At 50.0% G+C, this 26,004-nt stretch overlaps 1 protein-coding gene across 1 annotated transcript; it reads right to left on the bottom strand.

Moving 5' to 3' along the window:
• Positions 1–285: 285 nt before the first annotated feature.
• On the bottom strand, positions 286–22,489 carry LOC135553836 (trinucleotide repeat-containing gene 6C protein-like). The gene is given in 17 exon segments (XM_064985767.1): positions 286–1,534; positions 1,819–2,032; positions 4,804–5,028; positions 7,078–7,227; positions 7,489–7,665; positions 8,001–8,165; positions 10,911–11,151; positions 11,519–11,602; positions 11,862–11,981; positions 12,380–12,520; positions 18,366–18,524; positions 18,866–19,017; positions 19,174–19,231; positions 19,855–20,049; positions 20,052–20,092; positions 22,191–22,391; positions 22,465–22,489. Coding segments are annotated over 17 exon segments (2,724 nt in total). The 3' UTR covers positions 286–1,158.
• Positions 22,490–26,004: the final 3,515 nt, after the last annotated feature.

Raw genomic sequence — 26,004 nt, 5'->3', positions numbered from 1 at the left:
TATTGCACGTCACTTGAAATGGTGTGTTGGTGTAAAGGAGAGATTAGTGGACCACGGTAACGACTGAGGTTTTCCACAGTCACAGAAAGGGGGGGAACCAGACCACAAGTTCGTCCTTAAACGAGTTGAGGTGCATTTCAAAACAAGTGTTTCGTTACAGTTCCATAGAGCAGTGGTTACTAGACTTCAACAAGACGGTCATACACACATGTAAACACACGCCCCGGAAATATTCACACACTGGAGTCATATTTCTCCGCTTATTTTGCGAATGGTTACGGGAAACAAAACTCCTCCATGACAAAAATGGCTTTAAAATGAACAAGGCGAAGATCTTTTGCGTTTGCATCATCAATCCCTTTAAGAGTGGTGGGGACTGAATAATATGCTTGTGACCGCCGAGGATTCCAGTCGAGAGCTGCAGTGGCCTCAGTCTCTCACAAGCACATCCTCTCCCCTCGGTTTTCGCTGGCTCAGAAATGAGTGTGCAATTCTCAGTACGTTTTCTTCAGTAAGTACAGAGTGAATGAGAATCAGTGAATAAAGGAGGGGAACGAGGCCAGGGGGGAGGTTAAGGCTAGAAATTAGTGCTGAGAAAAAACAAACAAGAGAAATTCCGGACTGGTAGAAAGTTCTGGAACCTTCCCGACAGGAAGGGGATGGGCTTTGGGAATGACGTGTATCTATGGTTTCTCTGAGGTGTGGATTGACTGCTGCCATGCAGCAAGGGATTATGGGAGTTTTGAAGATGGCAGCTCATTGTTTGAAGCAGTTAGTCTAAAACACGTTTCACATGACAAATAGTTCTCAGAGTAAAGTTCAAATGTTTCTCTTCCTTTGTTGGTTGAGTCAAAGGCATACTCGTGCTTTTCCGAAAGTCCAAACTTAAAACACTGTAACCAGAGCCTCTCGCCAAACAAATCTAAAATGAAATGTTTATTTTTAAACAAACAGAAAAATTGGAAGAGGGTGAGCAGCGTGGACACAGAAGAGTCACCTCGTCCTCCTCAAGTCTGTCCCTCGATCATCCCACCCACACTGATTATCACCACAATGATTTGCTTGGTTTTTGCTCTTCTGTTTGTATACATGTATATATGTATTACTGTGTAGTATTCCATTCCTCCTTTTTCTAGCATGGAGCTCTGTGACGTGGTCCTACATGGACTCCCCGCTCAGCAGGTCCCCAGGCAGCAGCGTGTTGATTGGAGTAGGACTCCCCATGACCCGCCCCTCCTCTCCGCTGGGCGGTCCCCATAGGCTGGAGTACTGGGGCACGCCCCCCCAGAGCAGATCTCCGCCCGTCTTGGCTCCACCTCCTCCCATGCTGCCACTGCTGCCGCCAGAGTTCCAGTGGGGGTGGCCAATGGGGTGCGAGGATCTGGGCCCGGAACCACCCATCCGCGTCTGATTGACACCTGGGTCAGCCTGCCAGCTGGAAGTTGAGGCGAGCTGCTGGCCCTGTGCAAAGAAGCGCTGGACCTCTTCCTCCCCAGCAAACTCTGCCAGGATGGTGGTGTTACCCAGAACGCACCTGGACAGGAAGAGAGACAAACAGAGAGGTGTTATTTAGTTAGCCTCGTTGAAGTGGCCATTCTCATACACCACGTGTGATGGAATAGATACTGTTTCTACCCTTTGTGGAAGCAGGCTGGGCACCCACTAAAAGATCTCTCTAAGTTCTCATTTTTCCAAATTCTAAGCTTTCCAAGTTCTCCCAGTTCTAAGTCCTTTCACACCTGACAATTGACATGACTTAAGTGTTTCTGCCTTTGAGCAGTAAGAGGGGCAGGAAAAGTGCCAACAACATCTCCGTACATGTGCAGGGACTTCTGGGCCTTGGCGGCCTCCTCCTTGGAGCTGTAGCGCACCAATGCGTTGCCCTGGGTCAGGTTGAGGTGGAATGTGATGAGGGGGCCGTGCTGCATGCATAGCGTCCGCAGGGTGGAGCCGTCTATCTGGGGAGTGAGGTTCCTCAGGACCAACCAGCTACTGGTCCTGTTGGAGCTGTCTGTACTCCATGTGGTAGCTGCTAGAAGGATAGAGGGGGAGGAGAAGGAGAGAAGAGGGGGAGGAGAAGGAGAGAAGACGGAGATGGAGAAGGAGAGTAGAGGGGGAGGAGAAGGAGAGAAGACGGGGATGGAGAAGGAGAGAAGAGGGGGATAGAGGGAGGAAAGCTAAATAAACCTAAAATGCAGAATTGCGCTACATCTAACACCATGTCGTCACAATGTCAAATGGATTCTCCAAGGAGCTAGGACAGTCAGTTAGTAAGATGGGTGGTGGATTCTAAGCAGTACGCTCTGTAGTTTAGGTAAACCACAGTGTCAGTTGATCAAAAGAGGTGCGTTCAACCACAACAAGGCATTCTCGGGGCGTTGTCTAGACCGCCTTGGCTGTACCAAAAGGGCACCTAGTCTCTGCCTGCAAGGCTACAACATGCACGTCTAGAACCTGACCTTAAGTCTGTATCACAACACCTCTAGAACCTGTCATTTAGTCTGTATCACAACACCTCTAGAACCCGGCCTTCAGTCTGTATCACCTCTAGAACCTGACCGCTAGTCTGTATCACAACACCTCTAGAACCTGGCCTTCAGTCTGTATCACCTCTAGAACCTGGCCTTTAGTCTGTATCACCTCTAGAACCTGGCCTTTAGTCTGTATCACCTCTAGAACCTGGCCTTTAGTCTGTATCACAACACCTCTAGAACCTGGCCTTTAGTCTGTATCACAACACCTCTAGAACCTGACATTTAGTCTGTATCACAACACCTCTAGAACCTTACATTTAGTCTGTATCACAACACCTCTAGAACCTGGCCTTTAGTCTGTATCACAACACCTCTAGAACCTGTCCTTTAGTCTGTATCACTTCTAGAACCCGTCCTTTAGTCTGTATCACAACACCTCTAGAACCTGTCCTTTAGTCTGTATCACTTCTAGAACCCGTCCTTTAGTCTGTATCACAACACCTCTAGAACCTGACATTTAGTCTGTATCACAACACCTCTAGAACCTGACATTTAGTCTGTATCACAACACCTCTAGAACCTGACATTTAGTCTGTATCACAACACCTCTAGAACCTGACATTTAGTCTGTATCACAACACCTCTAGAACCTGACCTTCAGTGATCTTCTACTCTAACTGAACATTTATGAGGGCTGCAGTTTTTATGGCAAGCACAACAAATACACTACATTTTTTGGAGAGTAAGACAGCTGTTACGTGAACTTCATAACTGATCAACTGGTTGCACTGGTTGGACCAAAACCCAGTCAGTCAATTCATTTATCCAGTCAGTCAGCAAGTCGCCATCCTCCCCATCCAATTACTTAACAGCTAATCAAATAGACACTGACTATTTGCATTGATCCCCCCTTTGTTTTTACACTGCTGCTACTCACTGTTTATTACCATGCATAGTCACTCTACCCCTACCTACATGTACACTGCTGCTACTCACTGTTTATTACCATGCATAGTCACTCTACCCCTACCTACATGTACACTGCTGCTACTCACTGTTTATTACCATGCATAGTCACTCTACCCCTACCTACATGTACACTGCTGCTACTCACTGTTTATTACCATGCATAGTCACTCTACCCCTACCTACATGTACACTGCTGCTACTCACTGTTTATTACCATGCATAGTCACTCTACCCCTACCTACATGTACACTGCTGCTACTCACTGTTTATTACCATGCATAGTCACTCTACCCCTACCTACATGTACACTGCTGCTACTCACTGTTTATTACCATGCATAGTCACTCTACCCCTACCTACATGTACACTGCTGCTACTCACTGTTTATTACCATGCATAGTCACTCTACCCCTACCTACATGTACACTGCTGCTACTCACTGTTTAATACCATGCATAGTCACTCTACCCCTACCTACATGTACACTGCTGCTACTCACTGTTTATTACCATGCATAGTCACTCTACCCCTACCTACATGTACACTGCTGCTACTCACTGTTTATTACCATGCATAGTCACTCTACCCCTACCTACATGTACACTGCTGCTACTCACTGTTTATTACCATGCATAGTCACTCTACCCCTACCTACATGTACACTGCTGCTACTCACTGTTTATTACCATGCATAGTCACTCTACCCCTACCTACATGTACACTGCTGCTACTCACTGTCTATTACCATGCATAGTCACTCTACCCCTACCTACATGTACACTGCTGCTACTCACTGTTTATTACCATGCATAGTCACTCTACCCCGACCTACATGTACACTGCTGCTACTCACTGTTTATTACCATAGTCACTCTACCCCTACCTACATGTACACTGCTGCTACTCACTGTTTATTACCATGCATAGTCACTCTACCCCTACCTACATGTACACTGCTGCTACTCACTGTTTATTACCATGCATAGTCACTCTACCCCTACCTACATGTACACTGCTGCTACTCACTGTTTATTACCATGCATAGTCACTCTACCCCTACCTACATGTACACTGCTGCTACTCACTGTTTATTACCATGCATAGTCACTCTACCCCTACCTACATGTACACTGCTGCTACTCACTGTTTATTACCATGCATAGTCACTCTACCCCTACCTACATGTACACTGCTGCTACTTACTGTTTATTACCATAGTCACTCTACCCCGACCTACATGTACACTGCTGCTACTCACTGTTTATTACCATAGTCACTCTACCCCGACCTACATGTACACTGCTGCTACTCACTGTTTATTACCATAGTCACTCTATTTGACAAATATAATTTGATTTACCTGAGGAGTAGGAGCTGCTCCAGCCTTGGGCCAGGCCCAGGGAGTTGCCTCCCCAGGTGGAGGAGTGCTTGGTGGGGTTGGTGAGGCCCGGGGGGGGCCGTGTGGGGGCGGCTGTGTTACTACGGGGCCCCTGGGGGACCTTCCACAACTCATGGGACAGAGAGACCTGGGAGGGGTGGGAGATGGGCCCCGGGGACCAGGTGGACTTCATGTCCGACAATTTACCTGAAAGAGAGAGAAGAAAAGAAACACATTGATTGCTTGGCAACAATTGGAGATACCTGGCATTCTTCTATCAACAACACACAGGGAACTAAACAACCCAAAACACTAGTCAGAATAATACCCTGGGAGAGGGGTTGTTGACGGTAGAGCAGAGCAATCATTCTGCTTTTCCTGGATGTGTTGAACCAAAAATGGGCGTAAACACAGGTAGACTTCACACACACACAGTCCCAGACTGCACAGTAAGGAGTACAGCACAGGGTCAGTCTCAGTCCATGCCTCACAGTATGGGACAGATCAGGAATACAGCTAGACTTCACACACACACACACACACACACACACACATACAGTAAGGAGTACAGCCCAGGGTCAGTCTCAGTCCATGCCTCACAGTATGGGACAGATCAGGCCAGGAACACAGATAGACTAGAACTATACTATATACACCCTCCTCCCAGTCCCCCCCCCCATGCTACACACAGGGGTGGGGATACATCAACACCACCAGAGGGAAGATGTATGAGGGGTACAACTAATGAGGGAAGGGCACACAAAACAGATGTGATGGTAAGGATGGGGTCCTCCTCTGGACCAGATACTGAGCCACCAGAGACATCAACACTGATGGGGGCAGGGGGACAAACTAGCTCAAAGCGGAAGTCACCCCTACCCACAGATCTAGGACCAGATTGTCATATCACCTAAACATAACCACGGGAATATGGTAGGACATAAGATTTGACCCTGTATCAGCGGTTAGAGGCGACTTCCGCCTACTCCGACAAACTGTGTACCTGGGTCGTCCGTTTCCGGGGACGATAGACTGAACGAGCTAGAGTAGGCACTGACTGGCCAATCGGTGGAGGGGGGCAGGGCCTCGTTCTGAGATGAGGTGGGGAGGAGCCTATGGGGGCATCGCATCCAGCAAAACAAAAACAGAAGAAGGGAATGGAAGAGAGAGAATCTAATAAAGAAACAGAATAAATGAAAGTGGATGACTGAACAGCTGTGGTGCTCTGTGGCTGTGTGATATGGGAGAGTTCAAAGTGTTGGGAATAAGATGACCTAGTAGTGTAGATATACGAGTGTCAGATTGTACATGCAGTTAAGTGAAGAAGCAGCAGGACCAGAAGAGAAAAAGCAGGCTCCTCCAGTGACTGAACTGTTACAGAGAATCAGTCTCTCCAACCCATTGGGACACATTGCAGGCACAGTAGCGGATTTTGCCCGCAGCAGTTTTCTTTGAATGATTCAGGTCATCTCAGACCCCCAGCTCTCCTCTCCCCTCAAGACCAAGTCTACCAGAGGGAGAGCACCGTCATTACGTATGTATAAGACTACTTAGAACATGAACACTCCCCTCCCTTCCTCCCACCTGTCCTTCTCCCCCTCCCTCACCTCCCCTGTCCCTCTCCACCCCTACCTCCCCTGTCCCTCACCTCCCCTGCCCCTCACCTCCCCTGCCCCTCTCCACCCTCACCTCCCCTGCCCCTCTCCACCCTCACCTCCCCTGTCCCTCTCCACCCCTAGCTCCCCTGTCCACCCGTCTCTCACCACCCCTGTCCCTCTCCACCCCTACCTCCCGTCTCTCACCACCCCTGTCTCTCACCACCCCTGTCCCTCTCCACCACACTTACCTCCCCTGTCTCTCACCTCCCCTGTCTCTCACCTCCCCTGTCTCTCACCTCCCCTGTCTCTCACCTCCCTGTCTCTCACCTCCCCTGTCTCTCACCTCCCCTGTCTCTCACCTCCCCTGTCTCTCACACCCCCTGTCTCTCACCTCCCCTGTCTCTCACCTCCCCTGTCTCTCACCTCCCCTGTCTCTCACCTCCCCTGTCTCTCACCTCCCCTGTCTCTCACCTCCCCTACCTCCCCTGTCTCTCACCTCCCCTACCTCCCCTGTCTCTCACCTCCCCTGTCTCTCACCTCCCCTGTCTCTCACCTCCCCTGTCTCTCACCTCCCCTGTCTCTCACCTCCCCCTCTCTCCCTTCCTTCTACACATCTCCCTCACCCTCCCTCTCTGCTTCCCTCATCCTCCGTCCTCACCTCCGCTGCGGTCTCTCTGCAGGTAGCGGTTGACGTCCTGGATGTTGGTGTTGATGGTGGGGCCGCTGGGCACGCTCCCCGGGGTCATGTTGGGGTCATTCTCCGGGTCGATGTTCTGCAGGCCCTTCCAGGGCACGCCTGGGCAGAACTCTGGAGGAGGAAGTATTACAATTGTCATTCCTCTCATTCATTCATTTACATGACTACCTGGTTCAGTAATGTACAAAATACAAAAATACAAAAGGTGGTGCTTGCAATGAAACTAATTCTCTTGAAAACAGAACTCATTTGGCTACATTAGTTCCATGATCATCATATTAGGTGAATATGTTTTGGCTGGACAGTAAGCAGTCACTGTAGCTGTCCAGGAATGTTTTCCACCATCCCAGTCTAACTAGCCAACTAACTGACCTGGAGGCCAGGTGATGTTGGCGCCGTTGACCATCTTGTCGTTGGGGCTCTTGCCCTGGCTCCAGCTGTCTGGGGGCACCAGGGGGTTGGTGGGGGTCTCGGAGACAGGCATCATGCCGTAGGGGCTGTACCCATCCTCCATTTGGGGGGGCTTCCCGGGAGGGCCCAGGCTGGAACCTGCCAGAGACAAGAGGGGAAGCAGGAAGTTGGTTAAGTACAATATAAATTAGAACTAGAGAATGAAATACTTAGTCAAGTTTAATAGAAACCAATACAGGAAGGGTTGAATGCATTCAGTTGTACAACTGACCAGGTATCCCCTTCCCCTTTCCTAGAACATATAGTAGCATTGAGATGGAAATGTCAAGGTTCCACTTGAAAACCCAAGAGGACAACTCCGTTCTGAAGCTGCCAACTGAGTGTCATACACCATGGTCCTTTCATATCCCCCAGTTCTACTCAGTCCAGCTCAGTAGAGTTCATTACATCTGTATTGTCCCAACAGTTTGTACCGTGCTTGTTCAGGTTGGGCTCCAGAGAGGACGAGCCTCCAGAGAGGCTGTCCATGGAGTTGGGGTGTGTCCACTGGGAGAGGCGAGACTGGGGCTGGGGAAGCTCCTTCATGGACAGGCCTCCCACCTCTATGCAGGTTACATTCATGTTAGGATTCAGTCCAGCTGGGAGAGAGGCAGAGAGAGGGAGACAGGCAGAGAGGGAGGCAAAGAGAAAGGCAGCGAGAGGGAGAGGCAGAGAGAGGGGCAAAGAGAAAGGCAGAGAGAGGGAGAGGCAGAGAGAGAGAGGCAGAGAGCGGGAGACAGGTATTCAGAGGGAGACAGGCAGAGAGAGAGGCAGAGAGAGAGGCAGAGAGAGAGGCAGAGAGAGAGAGGCAGAGAGGCAGAGAGAGAGAGAGAGGCAGAGAGAGAAAGAGGCAGAGAGAGAAAGAGGCAGAGAGAGAGAGAGAGAGACAGGCAGAGAGCGGGAGACAGGCAGAGAGCGGGAGACAGGCAGAGAGCGGGAGACAGGCAGAGAGCGGGAGACAGGCAGAGAGCGGGAGACAGGCAGAGAGCAGGAGACAGGCAGAGAGCGGGAGACAGGCAGAGAGCGGGAGACAGGCAGAGAGCGGGAGACAGGCAGAGAGAGCGGGAGACAGGCAGAGAGCGGGAGACAGGCAGAGAGAGAGGGAGACAGGCAGAGAGAGGGAGACAGGCAGAGAGAGGGAGACAGGCAGAGAGAGGGAGACAGGCAGAGAGAGGGAGACAGGCAGAGAGAGGGAGACAGGCAGAGAGAGGGAGACAGGCAGAGAGAGGGAGACAGGCAGAGAGAGGGAGACAGGCAGAGAGAGGGAGACAGGCAGAGAGAGGGAGACAGGCAGAGAGAGGGAGACAGGCAGAGAGAGGGAGACAGGCAGAGAGAGGGAGACAGGCAGAGAGGTAACACCAGACAAAACAAGTCAATAAAGCATTAAGGATGAATCACTCGTTTCTTGTTTTGCACTTTGTTGCTATGGTTCTTTATAGAACTACAATTAATCATAATGCCTTTGCCACAGGATATCTGTTAGACACTGAGCAAGTCCCAACAGCTGTATTTGAACACAGACAGATATTGACCAGAAAGATGATCTGTTTAGAAAGGGCACACACAGGTCTGGGACCTGTAACAATGATGACATTCCCAGTCCCTGTCCTGCTATCAATCAATCAAATGTATTTATAAAGCCCCTGTTACATCAACAACTGTCCCAAATTGACAAGAGCCCAAAGTGGAACTACTACAGTGGGGAGAACAAGTATGTGATACACTACCGATTTTGCAGGTTTTCCTACTTACAAAGTATGTAGAGGTCTGTAATTTTTATCATAGCTACACTTCAACTGTGAGAGGCGGAATCTAAAACAAAAATCAGAAAATCACAGAAAATAACATTGTATGATTTTTAAGTAATTAATTTGCATTTTATTGCATGACATAAGTATTTGAAAAACTACCAACCAGTAAGAATTCCGGCTCTCACAGACCTGTTTTCTTTAAGAAGCCCCCCTGTTCTCCACTCATTACCTGTATTAACTGCACCTGTTTGAACCAGTTACCTGTATAAAAGACACCTGTCCACACACTCAATAAAACAGACTCCAACCTCTCCACAATGTCCAAGACCAGAGAGCTGTGTAAGAACATCAGGGATACAATTGTAGACCTGCACAAGGCTGGGATGGGCTACAGGACAATAGGCAAGCAGCTTGGTGAGAAGGCAACAACTGTTGGTGCAATTATTAGAAAATGGAAGAAGTTCAAGATGACGGTCAATCACCCTCGGTCTGGGGCTCCATGTAAGTTCTCACCTCGTGGGGCATCAATGATCATGAGGAAGGTGAGGGATCGGCCCAGAACTACACGGAAGGACCTGGTCAATGACCTGAAGAGAGCTGGGACCACAGTCTCAAAGAAAAACATTAGTAACACACTACGCCGTCATGGATTCAAATCCTGCAGCTCACGCAAGGTCCCCCTGCTCAAGCCAGCGCATGTCCAGGCCCGTCTGAAGTTGGCCAATGACCATCGGGATGATCCAGAGGAGGATTGGAAGAAGGTCATGTGGTCTGATGAGACAAAAAGAGCTTTTTGGTCTAAACTCCACTCACCGTGTTTGGAGGAAGAAGAAGGATGAGTACAACCCCAAGAACACCATCCCAACTGTGAAGCATGGAGGTGGAAACATCATTCTTTCGGGATGCTTTTCTGCAAAGGGGACAGGACGACTGCACCGTATTGAGGGGAGGATGGATGGGGCCATGTATCGCGAGATCTTGGCCAACAACCTCCTTCCCTCAGTAAGAGCATTGAAGATGGGTCGTGGCTCGGTCTTCCAGCATGACCCGAAACACACAGCCAGGGCAACTAAGGAGTGGCTTCGTAAGAAGCATCTCAAGGTCCTGGAGTGGCCTAGCCAGTCTCCAGACCTGAACCCAATAGAAAATCTTTGGAGGGAGCTGAAAGTCCGTATTGCCCAGTGACAGCCCTGAAACCTGAAGGGTCTGGAGAAGGTCTGTATGGAGGAGTGGGCCAACATCCCTGCTGCAGTGTGTGCAAACCTGGTCAAGAACTACAGGAAACGTATGATCTCTGTAATTGCAAACAAAGGTTTCTGTACCAAATATTAAGTTCTGCTTTGCTGATGTACTTATGTACTTAAATACTTATGTCATGCAATAAAATGCAAATTAATTACTTAAAAATCATATGTGATTTTCTGGATTTTTGTTTTAGATTCCGTTTCTCACAGTTGAAGTGTACCTATGATAAAAATTACAGACCTCTACATGCTTTGTAAGTAGGAAAACCTGCAAAATCGGCAGTGTATCAAATACTTGTTCTCCCCACTGTATGTGTCATGCACATTGTGGAACAGAGTTCCCACTCACAGAGAGGGTAGGGGCTGTAGGAGTTGGGGGACGACTGCTGCTCTTTGGTCTGCAGGTCGGGTAGGCCCGGAGCCTGGGGGTGGCCTGGGAACAAGTCCAGGGCTGATTTGCCTTGGCCGTGGTGCAGGCCGGAGGAGGAGAGGGAGCCGAGGGTCTGCTGCTGTTTCATCAGCAGGGCCTGGGCCAGCTGTCTCTGGTGCTGTTGGATCTGCTGCTGCATGTTATTGATTGTACGTGCAACCTACAGGAAGAGGAAGTGACATCAGAGAGAGACACAAAGCTGGTGGTCAGTTTATCTGTGAGCCAGCAGAGAACACAGGAAAAAATTCAATGGGACAGTTGTCGAGTGAATGGCAAGTACAGCCCCTTATACATACAACATCTGCTTCTACTAGGGATTAACCACCCAGGTTCTCAAATTCACCAGGCTAGGAACCCAGGTATGTCTGCAAAGCACATACACCCCTCTGCTATAGTAGAATGGTAAAACGTTTGGGTTTTACCCCAGTATGAGGCCTGGCCGGGTTCAGGATCAGTAGATATGACAGGCAGAGATGGTGAAACTAGTGGGCTGTATTTGAGAGGGAGGGACACAGAGGGACACTCACGTGCTGCTCCTGCTGTCGGATGGGACCAGAAACATTACGCTGCGCCTGCAACATCTGCTGTTGAATTTGTAAACGCTGGTACGCCTGCAGAGGATTACACGTTCACACACAAATCTACAGACACATATGTACAGAAATATGCACGTGCGGACACACACACACACACACACCATTTTCTGGTTGCTACAGAATGCGATCAGTCAAAACCCAAGGGTTTTTCACATCTCTAAGGCAACGAGGCAGTGGAGAAGTGTATGATATAAGCGTGTACAGAGTGTATCTGCATAGTGTTTATATGGAGGAGTCCTAAAGTAAACTGAGAGGAGACCAGAAGAGGACTCACCAGTTGCAGCTGGTATAGTTGGTTCAAAAGGGTCATATGTTGAGGGTTTATTGGTGAGGTTAAAAGTGCAGGATTCAGACCAATGTTTTTTGCTGCAAACTGTAAGAGCTGTGCTTGAACCTGGACAAGAGAGAGACCAAAAGATTCGGTTTTAGAAACCATAAACTAAGTACGAGAAAAAACGCTAGACAGAACTGAGGCGCTTATGCACGTAAACTATGCTGAGGGGAGCTGAAAAATGTGTGTGTGTGTATGATTCTATATATGATTGCAAGTGTGTTCGTGTATGTGTGTGTGAGTGAGGGGAGATACTTTGAGGGGGCTGAGAGGTGTGTGCTATTCCCCAGGTCGTATTCATTAGGCACTAAATACGACTCAATGAATCCAAACAAGGATCCCTCCCTACCTGAACTTGTCTAATAACAACCTCTCACTTTCACTGTCCGTTGAAAACCGTTTTACAGTTTTCCCATAATGAATACAACCCTGGTCCATGTTGTGTGTGTGTGTGTGTGTACCTGAGGGGAGAGAAACTGAGGCACTTGAGCGCGTAGACTAGGCTGGGAGGAGCCGAGAGGCGGCACTGGCAGCTGAGGAGGAGGCTGCTGCATGGCCCGGGCTTGTGCTGCACCGCTACAGCCCAACATTCCACTCTGCATCTGGGAGGGAGGAGAGGGAGGTGGAAACCAGGGTGTAACAGCATGATGATAGGGACCCACTATTCTGCACTGTTGAAGAAGAACTGCAAGTCTGCATGTCTCTGAACCGTTTACAGCCACGTTACTGTAAACAATAAACTTTCATTTAGATTCATAAAAAGTCCAACAAGATTTAACAGGCTAGACAAAACCCCAGTGAAAAATCTAAACTTAAATACAGGCTCCCTCTAGCTCTGTCTGTCCCCTGCCAGTCCGTCCGTCCATCCATCCATCTCCCTCTCTGCCTATCAGTATGCCAACCAGTCCTCTCTGCCTATCAGTGTGCCAACCAGTCCTCTCTGCCTATCAGTGTGCCAACCAGTCCTCTCTGCCTATCAGTGTGCCAACCAGTCCTCTCTGCCTATTAGTGTGCCAACCAGTCCTCTCTGCCTATCAGTGTGCCAACCAGTCCTCTCTGCCTATCAGTATGCCAACCAGTCCTCTCTGCCTATCAGTGCTCCAACCAGTCCTCTCTGCCTATCAGTGTGCCAGCCAGTCCTCTCTGCCTATCAGTGTGCCAGCCAGTCCTCTCTGCCTATCAGTGTGCCAACCAGTCCTCTCTGCCTATCAGTGTGCCAACCAGTCCTCTCTGCCTATCAGTGTGCCAACCAGTCCTCTCTGCCTATCAGTGTGCCAGCCAGTCCTCTCTGCCTATCAGTGTGCCAACCAGTCCTCTCTGCCTATCAGTGTGCCAACCAGTCCTCTCTGCCTATCAGTGTGCCAACCAGTCCTCTCTGCCTATCAGTGTGCCAACCAGTCCTCTCTGCCTATCAGTGTTCCAACCAGTCCTCTCTGCCTATCAGTGTGCCAACCAGTCCTCTCTGCCTATCAGTGTGCCAACCAGTCCTCTCTGCCTATCAGTGTGCCAACCAGTCCTCTCTGCCTATCAGTGTTCCAACCAGTCCTCTCTGCCTATCAGTGTGCCAACCAGTCCTCTCTGCCTATCAGTGTGCCAACCAGTCCTGTCTGCCTATCAGTGTGCCAACCAGTCCTCTCTGCCTATCAGTGTTCCAACCAGTCCTCTCTGCCTATCAGTGTGCCAACCAGTCCTCACTGCCTATCAGTGTGCCAACCAGTCCTCTCTGCCTATCAGTGTGCCAACCAGTCCTCTCTGCCTATCAGTGTGCCAACCAGTCCTCTCTGCCTATCAGTGTGCCAACCAGTCCTCTCTGCCTATCAGTGTTCCAACCAGTCCTCTCTGCCTATCAGTGTGCCAACCAGTCCTCTCTGCCTATCAGTGTGCCAACCAGTCCTCTCTGCCTATCAGTGTGCCAACCAGTCCTCTCTGCCTATCAGTGTGCCAACCAGTCCTCTCTGGCTATCAGTGTGCCAACCAGTCCTCTCTGGCTATCAGTGTGCCAACCAGTCCTCTCTGCCTATCAGTGTGCCAACCAGTCCTCTCTGCCAATCAGTGTGCCAACCAGTCCTCTCTGCCTATCAGTGTGCCAACCAGTCCTCTATGCCTATCAGTGTGCCAACCAGTCCTCTCTGCCTATCAGTGTGCCAACCAGTCCTCTCTGCCTATCAGTGTGCCAACCAGTCCTCTATGCCTATCAGTGTGCCAACCAGTCCTCTATGCCTATCAGTGTGCCAACCAGTCCTCTCTGCCTATCAGTGTGCCAACCAGTCCTCTCTGCCTATCAGTGTGCCAACCAGTCCTCTCTGCCTATCAGTGTGCCAACCAGTCCTCTCTGCCTATCAGTGTGCCAACCAGTCCTCTCTGCCTATCAGTGTGCCAACCAGTCCTCTCTGCCTATCAGTGTGCCAACCAGACCTTCCTCTTCTCAGACTCCTATCTTCTCCTAGCAGTCTTTCATTCAACTACACATTACCCCCAATTCTGCTTATGGCACCTGCCTGTTGCCTGTCTGCTGTCTAAACCCCACATAGCCGTAGACAGTGTGCTACCTACCTGCTGTCTAAACCCCACATAGCCGTAGACAGTGTGCTACCTACCTGCTGTCTAAACCCCACATAGCCGTAGACAGTGTGCTGCCTACCTGTCTGTTGCCTGTCTGCTGTCTAAACCCCACATAGCCGTAGACAGTGTGCTACCTACCTGCTGTCTAAACCCCACATAGCCGTAGACAGTGTGCTGCCTACCTGCCTGTTGCCTGTCTGCTGTCTAAACCCCACATAGCCGTAGACAGTGTGCTACCTACCTGCTGTCTAAACCCCACATAGCCGTAGACAGTGTGCTGCCTACCTGCCTGTTGCCTGTCTGCTGTCTAAACCCCACATAGCCGTAGACAGTGTGCTGCCTACCTGCCTGTTGCCTGTCTGCTGTCTAAACCCCACATAGCCTGTAGACAGTGTGCTGCCTACCTGCCTGTTGCCTGTCTGCTGTCTAAACCCCACATAGCCGTAGACAGTGTGCTGCCTACCTGTCTGTTGCCTGTCTGCTGTCTAAACCCCACATAGCCGTAGACAGTGTGCTACCTACCTGCCTGTTGCCTGTCTGCTGTCTAAACCCCACATAGCCGTAGACAGTGTGCTGCCTACCTGCCTGTTGCCTGTCTGCTGTCTAAACCCCACATAGCCGTAGACAGTGTGCTGCCTACCTGCTGTCTAAACCCCACATAGCCGTAGACAGTGTGCTACCTACCTGCTGTCTAAACCCCACATAGCCGTAGACAGTGTGCTACCTACCTGCTGTCTAAACCCCACATAGCCGTAGACAGTGTGCTGCCTACCTGCCTGTTGCCTGTCTGCTGTCTAAACCCCACATAGCCGTAGACAGTGTGCTACCTACCTGTCTGTTGCCTGTCTGCTGTCTAAACCCCACATAGCCGTAGACAGTGTGCTGCCTACCTGTCTGTTGCCTGTCTGCTGTCTAAACCCCACATAGCCGTAGACAGTGTGCTGCCTACCTGCCTGTTGCCTGTCTGCTGTCTAAACCCCACATAGCCGTAGACAGTGTGCTGCCTACCTGCCTGTTGCCTGTCTGCTGTCTAAACCCCACATAGCCGTAGACAGTGTGCTACCTACCTGCTGTCTAAACCCCACATAGCCGTAGACAGTGTGCTACCTACCTGCTGTCTAAACCCCACATAGCCGTAGACAGTGTGCTGCCTACCTGCCTGTTGCCTGTCTGCTGTCTAAACCCCACATAGCCGTAGACAGTGTGCTACCTACCTGCTGTCTAAACCCCACATAGCCGTAGACAGTGTGCTACCTACCTGCTGTCTAAACCCCACATAGCCGTAGACAGTGTGCTGCCTACCTGCCTGTTGCCTGTCTGCTGTCTAAACCCCACATAGCCGTAGACAGTGTGCTACCTACCTGCCTGTTGCCTGTCTGCTGTCTAAACCCCACATAGCCGTAGACAGTGTGCTGCCTACCTGCCTGTTGCCTGTCTGCTGTCTAAACCCCACATAGCCGTAGACAGTGTGCTGCCTACCTGTCTGTTGCCTGTCTGCTGTCTAAACCCCACATAGACGTAGACAGTGTGCTACCTACCTGCTGTCTAAACCCCACATAGCCGTAGACAGTGTGCTGCCTACCTGTCTGTTGCCTGTCTGCTGTCTAAACCCCACATAGCCGTAGACAGTGTGCTGCCTACCTGTCTGTTGCCTATCTGCTGTCTAAACCCCACATAGCCGTAGACAGTGTGCTGCCTACCTGCCTGTTGCCTGTCTGCTGTCTAAACCCCACATAGCCGTAGACAGTGTGCTGCCTACCTGCCTGTTGCCTGTCTGCTGTCTAAACCCCACATAGCCGTAGACAGTGTGCTGCCTACCTGTCTGCTGTCTAAACCCCACATAGCCGTAGACAGTGTGCTGCCTACCTGCCTGTTGCCTGTCTGCTGTCTAAACCCCACATAGCCGTAGACAGTGTGCTGCCTACCTGCCTGTTGCCTGTCTGCTGTCTAAACCCCACATAGCCGTAGACTGTGTGCTGCCTACCTGCCTGTTGCCTGTCTGCTGTCTAAACCCCACATAGCCGTAGACAGTGTGCTGCCTACCTGTCTGTTGCCTATCTGCTGTCTAAACCCCACATAGCCGTAGACAGTGTGCTGCCTACCTGTCTGTTGCCTATCTGCTGTCTAAACCCCACATAGCCGTAGACAGTGTGCTGCCTACCTGTCTGTTGCCTATATGCTGTCTAAACCCCACATAGCCGTAGACAGTGTGCTGCCTACCTGCCTGTTGCCTGTCTGCTGTCTAAACCACACATAGCCGTAGACAGTGTGCTGCCTACCTGTCTGTTGCCTGTCTGCTGTCTAAACCCCACATAGCCGTAGACAGTGTGCTGCCTACCTGCTGTCTAAACCCCACATAGCCGTAGACAGTGTGCTACCTACCTGCTGTCTAAACCCCACATAGCCGTAGACAGTGTGCTGCCTACCTGTCTGTTGCCTATCTGCTGTCTAAACCCCACATAGCCGTAGACAGTGTGCTGCCTACCTGTCTGTTGCCTATCTGCTGTCTAAACCCCACATAGCCGTAGACAGTGTGCTGCCTACCTGCCTGTTGCCTGTCTGCTGTCTAAACCCCACATAGCCGTAGACAGTGTGCTGCCTACCTGTCTGTTGCCTGTCTGCTGTCTAAACCCCACATAGCCGTAGACAGTGTGCTGCCTACCTGCCTGTTGCCTGTCTGCTGTCTAAACCCCACATAGCTGTAGACAGTGTGCTGCCTACCTGTCTGTTGCCTGTCTGCTGTCTAAACCCCACATAGCCGTAGACAGTGTGCTGCCTACCTGTCTGTTGCCTACCTGCTGTCTAAACCCCACATAGCCGTAGACAGTGTGCTGCCTACCTGCTGTCTAAACCCCACATAGCCGTAGACAGTGTGCTGCCTACCTGCCTGTTGCCTGTCTGCTGTCTAAACCCCACATAGCCGTAGACAGTGTGCTACCTACCTGCTGTCTAAACCCCACATAGCCGTAGACAGTGTGCTGCCTACCTGTCTGTTGCCTATCTGCTGTCTAAACCCCACATAGCCGTAGACAGTGTGCTACCTACCTGCTGTCTAAACCCCACATAGCCGTAGACAGTGTGCTGCCTACCTGCCTGTTGCCTGTCTGCTGTCTAAACCCCACATAGCCGTAGACAGTGTGCTGCCTACCTGTCTGTTGCCTGTCTGCTGTCTAAACCCCACATAGACGTAGACAGTGTGCTACCTACCTGTCTGCTGCCTGTCTGCTGTCTAAACCCCACATAGCCGTAGACAGTGTGCTGCCTACCTGCCTGTTGCCTGTCTGCTGTCTAAACCCCACATAGACGTAGACAGTGTGCTGCCTACCTGTCTGTTGCCTGTCTGCTGTCTAAACCCCACATAGCCGTAGACAGTGTGCTGCCTACCTGCCTGTTGCCTGTCTGCTGTCTAAACCCCACATAGACGTAGACAGTGTGCTGCCTACCTGCCTGTTGCCTGTCTGCTGTCTAAACCCCACATAGCCGTAGACAGTGTGCTGCCTACCTGTCTGTTGCCTGTCTGCTGTCTAAACCCCACATAGCCGTAGACAGTGTGCTACCTACCTGTCTGTTGCCTGTCTGCTGTCTAAACCCCACATAGCCGTAGACAGTGTGCTGCCTACCTGCTGTCTAAACCCCACATAGCCGTAGACAGTGTGCTACCTACCTGCTGTCTAAACCCCACATAGCCGTAGACAGTGTGCTACCTACCTGCCTGTTGCCTATCTGCTGTCTAAACCCCACATAGATGTAGACAGTGTGCTACCTACCTGCCTGTTGCCTATCTGCTGTCTAAACCCCACATAGCCGTAGACAGTGTGCTGCCTACCTGCCTGTTGCCTGTCTGCTGTCTAAACCCCACATAGCCGTAGACAGTGTGCTGCCTACCTGTCTGTTGTTCAAGTTTTGCATGGCTAGGCCCTGTGGGCCGCCCAGGCCCTGGCTGGATAGAGGCAGGGAGGGGAGTTTCAGGCCGAGGGGGCCGGGGGAACAAGGCATAAACGGTGAGGAGGTATGGACGTCCTCCACCAGGCTACCAACACCGTCCTGCGCCCACACAGACAGCCACAGAGGGAGAGCGTCACCATTACACTCTCAATGGGTGGATACATAGAAACTGAACCTTGCCCTGTTCAGAACAGAATCTGTACCCTCACAACTAGTGAAGAATAGAACAAACACACTATTGAGTGAGTTACACAACAGTGTGATGTACAGTATTATATTGTTCGCTTTTTAAAAATATATATTTTTTGATTCCTTGATAAGTTATTTTCCATGGTTCCCCAGAACACTAGTCTGCCCTGGCTATACAGCATCTTCTCATTGAAGAACCCATGGACAATATAGGAGTGTGTGATGTTGGGGAGTGGGTCAGGGGTCATTACCTTGTCGAGGAAAGGGGAGCGATCTGAGGAGGACTCTTTGGAGTGGAGGGGAGGCCGGCAGCCCATTGGCCCCTTGTTGATCAGACAGTTGTTGTAGTCGGACATGCCCATCCCCCGCCTGTCGAGCTCCGTCTTCTTCTCCAACAGAGCACCTGAGAGAGACAGAGTAGCGAGAGTAGTGGCAAACAGAGAGCAGTGAGAGAACACAGGGATATCACCAACACTGATACAGTCAGTGACAGTGATATGGACTGCATCAGGAACAAGGAGTTAACAGAGTGTATTGAAGACTGGGAGAAGAGACTTACTCATGGCCTGGTCCAGGTTCATGTTGTTCCTCTTCAGAGCCTCCTCGGCTGGATCTCTCTGGACACACACACAAACAGCTGTCAGCAGAAATATCTCACAAACATGCATGGTGACGTGCGGTCCTGTGTGGCTCAGTTGGTAGGAACATGGAGCTATAGTCACGCCAGGAAGGCGGGAACATGGAGCTAGCCACGCCAGGAAGGCGGGAACATGGAGCTATAGCCACGCCAGGAAGGCGGGAACATGGAGCTATAGCCACGCCAGGAAGGCGGGAACATGGAGCTATAGCCACGCAAGGAAGGCGGGAACATGGAGCTAGCCACGCCAGGAAGGCGGGAATATGGAGCTAGCCACGCCAGGAAGGCGGGAACATGGAGCTAGCCACGCCAGGAAGGCGGGAACATGGAGCTAGCCACGCCAGGAAGGCGAGAACATGGAGCTAGCCACGCCAGGAAGGCGGGAACATTGAGCTAGCCACGCCAGGAAGGCGGGAACATGGAGCTATAGCCACGCAAGGAAGGCGGGTTTGATTCCCGCGGGGGCTAACAAAATAAATGCATTCACTGTTGTATTAAAGCGTCTGCTATATGGCATGTTATATTATCATCAGATTTCTAAGTATACAGATTACATCAGTGTGGAGTTTGACTCCAGAGGTAGTAGCAGGTAGCAGCACTCACAGGGAAGCCCATGTCTGTCAGCTGCTTGATCAGGCGATTCATGATCCAGGCTTCCTCCTGCTTGCCCGGAATCTTCCCCTTGGGTGGGGCCTTCCTGGGTCTGTTGCCCCAGGAGTTGCTCTCCTGGGAGGCCTGGCTGCTCCACATGTCCCCGTCGTCAGGGTCCCACTGGCCCCCAGACAAACCCATGTCCTCCCGCCACCTCCGCCACCCCAGCCGTCTTGCATAGATTTGGGGGCTGCAGAGGGAGAGGAGGAAATGTTGTGTTACTATCTTTTCAAATTCATTTTCATCCACAATCCTCCACAATGTTTTAAGTCACCAGCTGCCACTGATTATGACAGAATATTTTTGTATTGGTTCTGACAGTGGGGTATATGTATTGGTTCTGACAGTGTGGTATTTGTATTGGTTCTGACAGTGGGGTATATGTATTGGTTCTGACAGTGGGGTATTTGTATTGGTTCTGACAGTGGGGTATTTGTATTGGTTCTGACAGTGGGGTATTTGTATTGGTTCTGACAGTGGGGTATTTGTATTGGTTCTGACAGTGGGGTATATGTATTGGTTCTGACAGTGGGGTATTTGTATTGGTTCTGACAGTGGGGTATTTGTATTGGTTCTGACAGTGGGGTATTTGTATTGGTTCTGACAGTGGGGTATTTGTATTGGTTCTGACAGTGGGGTATTTGTATTGGTTCTGACAGTGGGGTATTTGTATTGGTTCTGACAGTGGGGTATTTGTATTGGTTCTGACAGTGGGGTATTTGTATTGGTTCTGACAGTGGGGTATTTGTATTGGTTCTGACAGTGGGGTATTTGTATTGGTTCTGACAGTGGGGTATTTGTATTGGTTCTGACAGTGGGGTATTTGTATTGGTTCTGACAGTGGGGTATATGTATTGGTTCTGACAGTGGGGTATTTGTATTGGTTCTGACAGTGGGGTATTTGTATTGGTTCTGACAGTGGGGTATATGTTTTGGTTCTGACAGTGGGTATATGTATTGGTTCTATGTATTGGTTCTGACAGTGGGGTATATGTATTGGTTCTGACAGTGGGGTATTTGTATTGGTTCTGACAGTGGGGTATTTGTATTGGTTCTGACAGTGGGGTATTTGTATTGGTTCTGACAGTGGGGTATTTGTATTGGTTCTGACAGTGGGGTATTTGTATTGGTTCTGACAGTGGGGTATTTGTATTGGTTCTGACAGTGGGGTATATGTATTGGTTCTGACAGTGGGGTATATGTATTGGTTCTGACAGTGGGGTATTTGTATTGGTTCTGACAGTGGGGTATTTGTATTGGTTCTGACAGTGGGGTATTTGTATTGGTTCTGACAGTGGGGCATATGTATTGGTTCTGACAGTGGGGTATTTGTATTGGTTCTGACAGTGGGGTATTTGAATTGTCAGTTGATTTAGACTTATTTTAGTATAGCACAGCCATGCACTGGTAAAGTTCGTATTGAAAGACTACTGGAGAATACATTCTGTGTATTCAGCCTGCCACCAGAGGTCAGTGTAGCTGCATACTAAATAGGGAGTCAATTTGTTTTCAGCAATTATATTTCCATGACTGATCAAAACGTGTTTTCTCATGGCTTTCCTGTTCCTCTGCAGCAGACATATGGTGAGCAATATGTTTGGAACATCGAAACGCAATAAAATCACAGTATCAATTCGTATTACACATAGGATATGTATTGTGATTCTCATGATTCTATCAGCACGCAATGTAGCCTGCAGGTAGCCTAGAGGTCTAGTGTCTGCAGGTAGCCTAGAGGTCTAGTGTCTGCAGGTAGCCTAGAGGTCTAGTGTCTGCAGGTAGCCTAGAGGTCTAGTGTCTGCAGGTAGCCTAGAGGTCTAGTGTCTGCAGGTAGCCTAGAGGTCTAGTGTCTGCAGGTAGCCTAGAGGTCTAGTGTCTGCAGGTAGCCTAGAGGTCTAGTGTCTGCAGGTAGCCTAGAGGTCTAGTGTCTGCAGGTAGCCTAGAGGTCTAGTGTCTGCAGGTAGCCTAGAGGTCTAGTGTCTGCAGGTAGCCTAGATGTCTAGTGTCTGCAGGTAGCCTAGAGGTCTAGGCTGCCTTGCGTACCCTGCCGGTTGTTGGTTTGAATCCTTGAGCCGACTAGGTGCAAAATCTGTTGACGTGCCCTTGATCAAGGCACTTAAACCTAATAGTTACTGTAAGTTGCTCTGGATAAGAGTGTCTGCTAAATGACTCAAATGTTAAACATTTTGTAATGTCATGAGGTCCCAGCCATAGTAAAAACATCAGCAATTTCGATTAATCAGGAAATGTCTGATCTAATCTATAAAAAGTACTAGTCTCCTTCTCACCTGGTTTGCAAGGTGCAGATCCAAGGGGTGGGTTGCCCCGTCGGTAGGGTTCAGGGCTGTTGTCACCCACACCCCAGCCCCCATGGCTCCCGGTGGGTTTCCCCCAGGCGGAGGTCCCGTTGTCCACGCTGACCAGAGGGGGAGCAGGCTCCCCCCAGGAGGGCTCTGGTTTGGGGTGGGCACTGGAAGGCTCCCCCCAGCCTAGGAACAGGATGACTTTGATAAGGGCACACGTGGATTGGATAACAGTACAAAGAACGGACCCAAAACAAACTCTTGCTCTGGAACCTTAGGTCCATTTTGTTCACGTTATAGGTCCAAAAGGCTCCTTATCAGTTTCTACCCCCAAGCCATAAGACGGCTGAAAAATTAATCAAATGGCTGCCCCTACCACTGTTTATTATCTATGCATAGTCACTCTACCCCTACCTAAAATGGCGGGAAACGGGGGACCCCATTGCTTCACGGAAACATGGCTCACTGGAGAGACGCTATCGGAGTCGGTGCAGCCAGCTGGTTTCTCCATGCATCGCGCCGACAGAAACAAACAACTTTCTGGTAAGAAGAGGGGCGGGGGCGTATGCCTTATGGCTAACGAGACGTGGTGTGATCACAAAAACATACAGGAACTCAAATCCTTCTGTTCACCTGATTTAGAATTCCTCACAATCAAATGTCGACCGCATTATCAACCAAGGGAATTTTCTTCGATTATAATCACAGCCGTATATATTCCCCCCCAAGCAGACACATCGATGGCTCTGAACGAACTTTATTTGACTCTTTGCAAACTGGAATCCATACATCCTGAGGCTGCATTCATTGTAGCTGGGGATTTTTACAAGGCTAATCTGAAAACAAGATTCCCTAAATTGTATCAGCATATCGATTGCACAACCAGGGCTGGCAAAACCTTGGATCATTGCTATTCTAACTTCCGCAACGCATATAAGGCCCTGCCCCGCCCTCCTTTCGGAAAAGCTGACCACGACTCCATTTTGTTGATCCCTGCCTACAGACAGAAACTAAAACAAGAAGCTCCCACGCTGAGGTCTGTCCAACACTGGTCCGACCAATCTGATTCCACACTCCAAGACTGCTTCCATCACGTGGACTGGGATATGTTTCGTATTGCGTCAGACAACAACATTGACGAATACGCTGATTCGGTGTGCGAGTTCATTAGAACGTGCGTTGAAGATGTCGTTCCCATAGCAACAATTAAAACATTCCCAAACCAGAAACCGTGGATTGATGGCAGCATTCGCGTGAAACTGAAAGCGCGAACCACTGCTTTTAATCAGGGCAAGGTGGCCGGAAACATGACCGAATACAAACAGTGCAGCTATTCCTCCGCAAGGCAATCAAACAAGCTAAGCGTCAGTATAGAGACAAAGTAGAATCTCAATTCAACAGCTCAGACACAAGAGGTATGTGGCAGGGTCTACAGTCAATCACGGATTACAAAAAGAAAACCAGCCCCGTCACAGACCAGGATGTCTTGCTCCCAGGCAGACTAAATAACTTTTTTGCCCGCTTTGAGGACAATACAGTGCCACTGACACGGCCTGCAACGAAAACATGAGGACTCTCCTTCACTGCAGCCGAGGTGAGTAAAACATTTAAACGTGTTAACCCTCGCAAGGCTGCAGGCCCAGACGGCATCCCCAGCCGCGCCCTCAGAGCATGCGCAGACCAGCTGGCTGGTGTGTTTACGGGCATATTCAATCAATCCCTATCCCAGTCTGCTGTTCCCACATGCTTCGAGAGGGCCACCATTGTTCCTGTTCCCAAGAAAGCTAAGCTAACTGAGCTAAACGACTACCGCCCCGTAGCACTCACTTCCGTCATCATGAAGTGCTTTGAGAGACTAGTCAAGGACCATATCACCTCCACCCTACCTGACACCCTAGACCCACTCCAACTTGCTTACTGCCCAAATACGTCCACAGACGATGCAATCTCAACCACACTGCACACTGCCCTAACCCATCTGGACAAGAGGAATACCTATGTGAGAATGTTGTTCATCGACTACAGCTCGGCATTTAACACCATAGTACCCTCCAAGCTCGAGACCCTGGGTCTCAACCCCGCCCCTGTGCAACTGGGTACTGGACTTCCTGACGGGCCGCCTCCAGGTGGTGAGGGTAGGCAACAACATCTCCACCCCGCTGATCCTCAACACTGGGGCCCCACAAGGGTGCGTTCTGAGCCCTCTCCTGTACTCCCTGTTCACCCACGACTGCGTGGCCACGCACGCCTCCAACTCAATCATCAAATTTGCGGACGACACAACAGTGGTAGGCTTGATTACCAACAACGACGAGATGGCCTACAGGGAGGAGGTGAGGGCCCTCGGAGTGTGGTGTCAGGAAAATAACCTCACACTTAACGTCAACAAAACTAAGGAGATGATTGTGGACTTCAGGAAACAGCAGAGGGAACACCCCCTATCCACATCGATGGAACAGTAGTGGAGAGGGTAGTAAAGTTTTAAGTTCCTCGGCATACACATCACAGACAAACTGAATTGGTCCACCCACACAGACAGCATCGTGAAGAAGGCGCAGCAGCGCTTCTTCAACCTCAGGAGGCTGAAGAAATTCGGCTTGTCACCAAAAGCACTCACAAACTTCTACAGATGCACAATCGAGAGCATCCTGGCGGGCTGTATCACCGCCTGGTATGGCAACTGCTCCGCCCACAACCGTAAGGCTCTCCAGAGGGTAGTGAGGTCTGCACAACGCATAACCGGGGGCAAACTACCTGCCCGCCAGGACACCTACACCACCCGATGTTACAGGAAGGCCATAAAGATCATCAAGGACAACAACCACCCGAGCCACTGCCTGTTCACTCCGCTATCATCCAGAAGGCGAGGTCAGTATAGGTGCATCAAAGCTGGGACCGAGAGACTGAAAAACAGCTTCTATCTCAAGGCCATCAGACTGTTCAACAGCCACCACTAACATTGAGTGGCTGCTGCCAACACACTGACTCAACTCCAGCCACTTTAATAATGGGAATTGATGGGAAATGATGTAAAATATATCACTAGCCACTTTAAACAATGCTACCTAATATAATGTAAGCATTTCACTGTAGGATCTACATACACCTGTTGTGTTCAGCGCATGTGATTTGTTTTTGATCCTACAGGAGAAACCCCTGCACTGGCATTCATACACCTAACAAAAAGCATGTATTGTCAATTTCAACATTGTGTGCATCCTTGTTCTAAATCTAAGTTTAAACAGTCACAATGTAACAAAAACATCTAAGAAAATCATATTGCTAAAATGTACCATTCCTAACCTTTTCCTGCTTTCTACAATGCCCCTTTATGCAGGACAGGCTGGACCTTGGCCAGTCCAGGACAGAGGAGGCCGTTTAACTCTTGGCCCTGTCCGTAGTAACCAGTTGGCCTGGCTGAGAGTCAGGCAGCCCCATCTCTGCCTGTGCCAGTTTGTCTATTGCTCCAAGAGGTCTACTTCCTGGATCAGATTTCACTCTCTCAGTTATGATTATCTCCTCATCTCCTTTCCGTCATGACCACTGATGTTAAAGAAATAAATAGCTTGTCATTTTAAGTATCAGGGTTATGTGGGAAAGGAGTGAAGGAAACTTAAAGACATATTTCAGTGTATACTGTATGGACACAAAACTTGTATTGTATTATTTTGTGTTGCATGGTTGATTGTGGTGCATAAAAGAGCAGCATATGGGGCAGTGACTAGCCAGAACCAGCAGGGGATCTAAACTCTCCCTCTCTCCCCCTCCTCCTCCGCACCCCCCTCCTCCGCTCCCTCTC

Source organism: Oncorhynchus masou, chromosome 14, assembly GCF_036934945.1.
Source record: "Oncorhynchus masou masou isolate Uvic2021 chromosome 14, UVic_Omas_1.1, whole genome shotgun sequence".
Lineage (NCBI taxonomy): Eukaryota > Metazoa > Chordata > Actinopteri > Salmoniformes > Salmonidae > Oncorhynchus > Oncorhynchus masou.
This window is presented reverse-complemented; position numbering and strand designations above follow the sequence as displayed.